Raw genomic sequence first — 9,350 nt, 5'->3', positions numbered from 1 at the left:
TAATAACCAGCGAGTGATTTTTAAAAATGGGAACTGTGCGCGCATTGCCAATGCCATAATGAATTTTACTCTTATAATGTCTCCCCAGTTCAACAATGTGGGATTCACAGTCAACAAGCTTGTTACCCACTGGCATTTGGGGTTCCTGCTGTCCTGATGGCTGTATCCCTGAGTAAGTAGAAATCAGTAGAATGAATAAAAGCCTAGCATCAGGTCAGGCCCTGCAGTAATTATTGTGACTAATTTTTAAAAGTCCATGTAACAAGTTGCAACAAAAGGTAGTGTGAAGAATTGCGATCAGATGGTAACATCTTCTGAGTATTCGAAGAAAGTAGGGAATAGGACCAAAAAAAAAAAAGATTTACAAGAAATGGAATCAACTGAGTTGGACATTTGAAGGTGATACTATCTAGGCAGATTAAGATGAAGGTGATAGAATCTGCTAGACTAGCTGAACACAAGGCTGAAAGCTTTTATTTTTGTCAACATGGGTTTATCTACAACTTGCTTGAAATGGCAACCTGATTCCACTGCCATTGAAATATTTCCAATGAACATATAAATTTCCATAATCTATAATCTCCAAATGTTTCTACTAGAATTCCTTCCCTACAGCAAGAATATATGTATATATTAGATACATTAATTTGTACATTGGTTCTTAGCATTGGCTTTTTATGAGATGTGAAGAGTTTTCTCCATGGGATGGTCTAACTTGAAAGACAATCGAGAAAGGTGCAAGAAGAAGACAGCCCAGTGGCCACCCCACGTCTTCAGAGCCTCTTCTCCCACTCAGAAGAGGTCGCTGTCAGCTTTGCTCACCTGGCGATGACATCTCTCTCTCCAATTTTTGTTTTCAAATCTTAATAGTATTGAATAGGCCCATTTTTAACCTCTTTTGCTTATATCGTAGCAATTTTAGCTTTCTCCTTACATTTATGCAAGAGCTCAGTATTTTCTACTTTTTAATATATCTTTTTTCTCCCATAATTCTTCAGATACTGCCATACACCCCCAGAAGGCTCATTTATACCTTCTCCTCCCTAATGCTGGATGGGAGACAGAGAGCATTCCAAAAAGTCTTGCTTTATGCCAGACACTGTGTTAAGCACTTTATGTAAATTCTCATTTAGTCTGTACAAGTCATTCGTATATCAAAGATTATGCTTTTTCTTATGGAGGAATTGAGAACAGGCCAAATCCTATGTATCAACACCACCTATAGAAATTTCTTTCCTCGAAGTAGCTCCAGTTAATCAGAAGCTTAAAGTATTAGTTGACAAAAGAAAATTAGACCCAATCTGTTGGACATCTTTACCATCCATGTGTGTTCAGAAAGGTTAGCATTGGGCAGGAATATAAATGGACATCTCTTTTGTCAGCTATAAAGGACGTGCATAGGACAGCATGTACTTGGAGATATGCTGGAGATTGATATCTCTCAAAAACCTCAGGCCCTCTTAATTGAGGAAAACACAGGCGTCAGGGGATTTAAATTATTGAATTGTGGTATTGGATAATCAGAAATCCTAGTATAGGGACTGTTTTCAGAATCTCTTGCAGAAATGCTTTTTTCTAAGTTATTTTCATAATATGCCAAAGACGGTCCCTGGAAGAATGGCCTCATTGAAAAAGTGCTTCTAACTTTTGTAAAACTGTAGCTGCAAATGCGATTAATTGTAACTGTGCTTCGGCCCAGTGACCACAGAAAAAATTTCTGCTACATATGATTGAATAAAAGATTCAACAGCTTAATTCTTTTTTTCCTGAAGATTAACAAGGAGAAGAAAATTCCTCTTGCCATTGCAGTCACAAATTTACACGTACGTTTACTGTTTGTGTAGAACAATACATTAATCTGTTATGTGAAAGCACTTACTCCTATTGTGTCCCTTTACATGGAGATAGAACTTGTGCTTAAATAGCTGCACTGAGCGTGCAGGAGCTGCCTCGAGTTCTGGGAAGTAGATAGTGTTAGGCTTAAAGGTTTGTGTATTAGAACAAAAATGTAACATTACTGAGAGGCTTTTGTGATTGTTAGAATCCAAAGCACTTTCTAAACTGTGAGATAGGTAGGCAAGCCCATTGCATAAGTAATCCAGTTATTTCCAAAACAAGGTTATAACTCAAATAACTTCTCTCTAGGCCACAAGTAGCTCTGGCAAACACCTTATTAACACATCTTCTTTTGCTCTGTCTAGTTGTATTTGTCATTGGCAGTGGAATGTACAAGAAGTTCCAGCCACAGGGTAACATCATGGCTAAAGTGGTCAAGTGCATTGGCGTAAGTATTTCTGAAGCTCTTTCTCAATGACATTTAATGACCCCAGAATCTCCTGCCTCCTTTAAATTAAAATTTGAGTAAGCTTTGATTTTCCTTTAAACATATCTTTACTGTTCTTAACTATTTTGATAAATTGAAATTTCTTATAAAACTCACCAAATGGAAAAAGACACAAACACAACTCAGAAAGGGAGGAATGGAAATGGCTCTTGAGCTTATAAAATAAGATCAGTGCTTGTTTTTCCATTCTTACGATACTTCACTTAGTAGAGTGGATCAACATGTATGTGCACATTTAGTAGTAACATTCATCGGGTGTCGGGCAGGTGGGAAGGGGGATGGGTATATTCACACCTAATGGGTGCGGTACGCACCGTCTGGGGGATGGACACGTTTGAAGCTCTGAGTTGGGTGGGGCAAAGGCAATATATGTAACCTAAACATTTTTACCCCTGTAATATGCTGAAATAAAATTAAATTAAATTAAATTAAAATAAGATGACTGGTCGAAGAAAAACAAATCAAAGTGACTCTTCCCTGGTCAGATTGGCAGCCGCTGCCTGATGTTTGTTGGGGAGCAGTGAATCGAAATGGGAAAGCTTGGCTTGGCAGTGTATAGCAAGAGCCTCAGGAGTTCAAATACCTAAGAGTCGATAATACTGCCTTCAGGAATTAAGACTGAGAAAATAAGTTTTAAAAATGAACACAGACTCATGTGCAAAGATTATCACTGTAATATTTATAATAGCAAAAATTGAAGTCCAGGACCGGGAGCAGTGGCTCACACCTGTAATCCTAGCACTCTGGGAGGCCAAGGTGGGAGGATTGCTTGAGGTCAGGAGTTCGAAACCAGCCTGAGCAAGAGTGAGACCCCTGTCTCTATAAAGAAAATAAAAAATAAAAATAAAAATTGAAATCCACCGAATTGCTGCCAAAAGGAAAATGATGCTTCCTGCACAGTCCGTCTGTGCCATGACATGCAGCCATCAGCAGTCTTGTTATCAAAGAACATTTGATGATAGGAATGTGCAGAATACAGTTTCTTCCATATGCATCCACATAGCGTGTGTACACACAGGTACATTTATAGGCAGGAAACAAATATTGAGAGTAGGAACCTTCAGATAATAGAATGAAGTAATTTTACCCCTTAAACGCTCCCCATTTTTTTAGTGAACCTACTGTACATGTTGTATAACCAGGGCAAAATGTGTAACTTATTTACATTAAAAAATGTGTGGATAATCTTTTGGATGAAAAGGCAGCCTTGAGATAATTTTAGATTACTTTCTCTTTACCTGGCCTTACTGCATTATTGCTGCGGTACCCAACCTCCGGGCAGCGGACTGGTACCAGTCTGTGGCCTGTTAGGGACCGGACCACAAAGCTCCGCTGCCACCCCCCGCACCTCGCCAGGCCCAGGAAAAATTGTCTTCCATGAAACACAGGAAAGGGAGAGGTACACAGTGGGACGTGAGCAGCGGGTAGGGACCAAAGCTTCATCTGTATTCACAGCCCTTCTGCATTGCTCGCATCACCGCCTGAGCTCTGCCTCCCTCATGCCCAGCCCCCACCATCCGTGGAAAAATTGTCTTCCGTGAAGCCAGTCCCTGAAGCCAAAAAGGTTGGGGACCGCTGCATTATTGTTCTGTATTTCAATCATATTGTATTATACAATTTGAGTATTGTGTTTCACTTGGTGAAATAAATATGCCTTCTTCCTGTCAAGAAGAATTCCCCTCAGGTTCAGGTCTTCCCTTTTCTTCTAACAATAGATCTGTTCCCACCAAACAGCTTTTTTCAAGCAAAGAGGGGACCTTACCAACGGTCTATCCAAGTTCTTCCTTATCAAGTAATTGACAAGATGGTTCAAACTCCAGGAGAACTTCTAGCTGTTTAAAGTCATGAGAACTGTATTGCCTGTAATCCCAAAATCAGCCTGTAGCTTTGAGTTATTACCCTTCAATCACATGTATGTTCCCAGCTACAGAAACATCACTTCCTTTTGTTGCTGCATTGTTGCAAAACCACTTTGCTTTTCCTAAACAACACTAGCCAGGAATCTCAGTAGCCTCTAATGCAATGAAGGGTGGGGCACCTGACCAGTGTTACTGTATTTTAAAATGTTTCCCAATATCCTTTTAAAAATGTAAATGTATTTCTATGTAGGCAGTTCTTGCTCTTAAATTAAATTTAAAACCTGATATTCAAATCAGTTACTAGAAAGCTTTTAAGCATGTTTGGAACAACTTAGCACATAGATCTAGATTTTCAAACATAAACTTTATGAAATCTAAACATAGATCAAATGTTTCTGATAAAAATTTAGCATCCAAATCGAGATACGCCAAAAGATTAAAATACTCCCTGGACTTTGAAGATTCAGTATTAAAAAAGAATGTAAACATTCTCATTCATTTAAAAAATATTGGTTACATATTAACATGATAGCTGGAGTTTATTGCGTTAAATTAAATATATTTTAAATGAATTTCACCTGTTTCACTTTTGCTCGTTAATGTTTCTACTAGAAGACTTAAATTGCAAATGTGTCTGTTATATTTCTCTTGGACCTGCTTCCCTAGAGGATCTGAAGAGTAGAGACAGGGTGACTCTGTTTCCCCAAAGTCAAATGCTCTTAGATAGAAAGAGACTAGAAATAAATGCATCAGTTGTACCTTTTAACACACTCATATACTAGTATATATGCAATTTTACGTTTTGCTTTTCTCACAAACATATTGTTCCAGTTAAGAGGGTTCATTGAAATGTGTGTCCCTGATAAAGTCATTAGTTCTGTTTTGAAATTTGATTTTTCTTCCTCACTTCAGTTTGCCATCAAAAATCGATTTAGACATCGGAGTAAGACATACCCCAAGAGGGAGCACTGGCTGGACTGGGCTAGAGAGAAGTATGATGTGAGTAACCATCATGCCACAGTGATCCCGATTCCTGCAGGAAGTGAACGTCTAATATCCCAGTTCAGGTTGTTGAGGCTACACGGACAAAACTGTCACTTGCATCTTCCCAGCCTTCATTAGCATGTCACACAACACTATGCACGAGTGCATTTTTTTAACTGAGAAGAACTTGATAAATACTGGATATAATTCATCTGGAAACAATATTACTTTCCATCGTGTTCATTTGGTATAATCTGCCATTAATTCCATGTAATTGTGATCATGTAGAATTAATTTAGTTTGAATATAGAAGACTTAAGTGTTGCTGGAGGCGGTGGTGGGATTTACCTTTAGCGACATTTACATTTAATGAATTCAAGTAATTGACCTCCTAAATAAATGTTTTCACTTATATTTTAAATGGCTTAGAAATTTTCAGTTTTCTAAAGAAACCAGCGATCAATGAATGAGCTCTGAGTTTGTCCCTGAATACAAATATCTACCTCTGCACTGAAACTCAGCACCTGACAGCTGAGTGACACAGGTCATGGCTGATTTGTCCTCCCCCACCCCAACTGCAGGAGCGGCTCATCTGTCAAATTAAGATGGTTACGAGGGTGATGTTCCTGTACATTCCACTCCCAATGTTCTGGGCCTTGTTTGACCAGCAGGTAACGTGAAACTGCTCTGCGCGCCTTCACTCAGCAAACATGCACAGGGCACTGCCGTGTGCCCGGCCGCACTTGGTGTTTAGCTCCCAATAAGTTCCCTCCCAGCTTCCTTTTTATATTTCACTTATTTAATTGTTAGATCACACTGAGTTTATTTGTAAAAACAAAACAATTCTAGGTGGTTCTGTCCACATTTCTGTTGCAAAACCATGAAGAAAATTAGGTGCATCAGGTAAAGTAGCCTTGGGAAAGATTTCATCAAACCATCCAGGACTCTTGCAAAATTGGGAGCAAACAGTTTGTTTATCTACTGGTACAGTGTGATAAAGATGACCTTTTATGGTATCCATAGGTTATTTAAACTGAGAGGGCCTTGGTGTCTTCCACTCTCGAATGCAATGCCTGGACTAGAGGGCTTGTCCAGGGATGGGAAATGACTCCACCAAAGTCGTCCCTCTCTGAGCAGGGACCTTGAACCCAAAGGTTGACTTGTGCTCTTTCTACACAACCTTAAGACACATGCCTAAGGATTTTTCACAATAGCGTCAGACAAGCCAATGCATGATGCTTGCAGCCAAAGCAATCAGATACTGTTTCTTTTAGAAACTGGGGTATAAAAAAAATTTATGAACACGTGGTTTTATTGTGCAGGATGGATTATTATAAAAGTAAACTGTTTCTTGAAAGAAATTTGAGTGTACACATTAATCTCCTTATCTGTAAGTATGAAATTTAGACTAGCATCATAAACACCAGGGAGGAAGTCATGCATGTTGGGTACAAGCTGGATATTAGAGTCACAAGTGCATAGGAAACACACTCCTCACCTAGCAGCTGTGTGACTTGGGATAATAACTCTTGACCCTTCTGAAAGGCTCATAGTGACCCACCTCAAGGCTACAAGGATCCAATGAGTGAAAGTATGTAAAGTACTTGGTGACAGGCTTATATTAAGAACTCAGACAGGGGTAGGTTTCCTCCTAGTGGAGCTGACAGGTTCATATTGACACACTTACACGTTTAGTCTTCCATGGAAATAACAATATATACTTGGACAGTCCTGGTCCATCTTTCACTATAAAATGGGTTGACTATGACTAGGGTGCCCAGTTTAGATCCATCGCTCACTCTCGTGATGGAGATCTGGTTTCAGCCAGCATGCACCATCAAAAACGGCTCTTAAGCATAGTAATGCTCTTGAATCCTCGATGCCAGTGAATACAGACGATCCATGGCGCACAGAGCTGCTTTCACCTTACAGATGGTGTCGTGCTTTCCAACAAGCCTCAGAAATACATTCGTGTATTTCTAGGGACAGTACTTTGTGCATCTCTACGAGGGGCTGGAATACCGCGTACTATGTTCACAGTGCGACAGAAACGCAACCGTTTCTTTTCACCTAGTGTTAACATGGAGCTGGGAGGGTAACTTGATGTTTAAAACCATTTTAAATCCCATAACGTTTCAGACCCCATTTGTGATTTGGAAAAGACTCAACACTGGCTTGCAATATTTTAAAAACCCACATTCCCAAATGATGCAGTAACTGTGTTCGTTTTTAAGGGCTCCCGATGGACACTGCAAGCAACAACCATGAACGGGAAAATCGTAAGTTTGGGATGTCAAGACGTTTGACCTTTCGTGGTCACTACTCCTTTGTTTTTGTCCCTTTGTTCCCCTTCCTCCCTCCGTTTCATGACATTTTTCAATGATATTTTTTTCTCCTATGTTTAGGGAGCTATAGAAATTCAGCCGGATCAGATACAGGTAGGAGAAAATACTTAAGTTGCTTTCAGAGATCAAAGTTGTCTTGGAGACAACATTAACATTTTACCTCCACTTTGTCTGCAGACCGTGAATGCCATCTTGATTGTTATCATGGTCCCCATCTTTGATGCTGTGTTGTATCCTCTGATTGCAAAATGTGGTTTCAACTTCACGTAGGTGACTGCTTGGTTGGGTTGGTTGAGGCTCCCTTGGTCCCAGGGCTTTGCAGTGGGCTGCGCTCCCTGCCCAGGGGCTCTGTGGAAAGGACGCCTGCAGCCCCTCCCATAGCAGCACCTAGATAACGGGGTTTGAAGAATGAATTAAACAGATGCAAGTGCGTCGAGATTTCTGAAAATATCCTTTAAGATAAAAGTGCCGTTAATGGAGGCCTGAAAAAATCCTCCCATTAAGGCTCTCTTGGGTATGTAGATGACAGAAGTGTTAATTGTAATCTGGAGTATCACCTGAAATTCAGTTTCTATTAATTAAGTGTAAATATGCTAATGAGAAGGTATATTCCATTGATCCTGCTTAGTCTTGGTCATGAACAACAGAAGGAGAGACCCTTTCAAGCCCATGTGCTTTCGTAGGGAAGTTAGTTTTGTTTGGGGGGCTGGTGGGGGAGGCGTTTCCTTTGGGGGCTTATCGTTGGCTCTTCTGTACGAGACTGGCTGGGAGTCACTCTCTTCTTGTCCCAATCAGCTCCTTAAGGAGGATGACAGTTGGAATGTTCCTGGCTTCCATGGCCTTTGTGGTGGCTGCAATTGTGCAGGTGGAAATTGACGTGAGTTTTCCTCTGATTCTCCACTATCCTCTCCTGGTGGGCTCAGGTGGTGCGTTCAGAATCTTCCTTCTCCAGGACTGAGGATTAGGGGAGGCCAGGGCTGTCCCTAGAAACCAAGCCCTGGAGCTGCAGATGGTTTGAGGAAGAGGTGGACTGCAGGTTTTTATCTCTGCACGGGTGCAGCTGAGAGAGAGTCTCTCTGCCCCAACCACCCTTCTCCTTTTCCTTTCCTATCTCTGTATCTCTCTCCCTCCCTCTCTTTTAATTTCTTAAAAATTTTTTATTTTTAATTGTGGTAAATACACATAACATGAAATTTACTGTCTTATTCATTTTTAAGTGCACAGTTCAATGGTGTTAACTACATTCACATTGTTGTGCAACCAACCTCCAGAACTCTTTTCATCTTGCAAAACTGAAACTCTGTGCCCATTAAACAACTCCCCAGGCCCTGGCAACCCCCAGTCTACTTTCTATCTCTATGAATATGATCATTCTCATAAGTGGAATCATATAGTATTTGTCCTTTTGTGACTGGTTTATTCACTTAACATAATGTCCTCGAAGTTCACCCCCATGCCGTAGCATGCGTCAGAATTTCCTTCCTTTTTTAAGGGTGGGTAACATTCCATTGTGTGCCTACACCACATTTTGTCTATTCCTTCATCCCTCAATGGGAACTTGAGTTGCTTACACCTTTTGGCTACACTAAATAGTGCTGCTAGGAACATGAGATACTTACTGTCTCTTGAACACGGAAAATGAATTGTGGGCTAAGGCAGACATGGGTTGCTTCTTTGTCACTAGGATATAAGAGAGGACATTGTAGACAAAAGACAAAAACCCCAAGCACAGGTATGGAGGCAGGAAGCCATAAAGATTTGTGAGAAGATGTTCACAGCACCAGGTCCAGGGCTGAGGCCTGGGCTTCCAGAGTTACA

At 40.5% G+C, this 9,350-nt stretch overlaps 1 protein-coding gene across 1 annotated transcript in view; it reads left to right on the top strand.

Moving 5' to 3' along the window:
• The window catches only part of SLC15A1 (solute carrier family 15 (oligopeptide transporter), member 1), a 33,368-nt gene that overhangs the window by 13,101 nt on the left and 10,917 nt on the right, over positions 1-9,350 (top strand). Inside the window, exons 8-13 of the mRNA XM_012644430.1 lie at positions 5,116-5,202; positions 5,769-5,858; positions 7,422-7,466; positions 7,593-7,625; positions 7,710-7,798; positions 8,328-8,445. Coding sequence (XP_012499884.1) covers positions 5,116-5,202; positions 5,769-5,858; positions 7,422-7,466; positions 7,593-7,625; positions 7,710-7,798; positions 8,328-8,445 — 462 coding nt within the window. The remainder of the gene's footprint in view (positions 1-5,115; positions 5,203-5,768; positions 5,859-7,421; positions 7,467-7,592; positions 7,626-7,709; positions 7,799-8,327; positions 8,446-9,350) is intronic.

Source organism: Propithecus coquereli, unplaced genomic scaffold (assembly GCF_000956105.1).
Source record: "Propithecus coquereli isolate 6110/MARCELLA unplaced genomic scaffold, Pcoq_1.0 Scaffold212, whole genome shotgun sequence".
In the NCBI taxonomy this organism is placed as follows: domain Eukaryota; kingdom Metazoa; phylum Chordata; class Mammalia; order Primates; family Indriidae; genus Propithecus; species Propithecus coquereli.
This window is presented reverse-complemented; position numbering and strand designations above follow the sequence as displayed.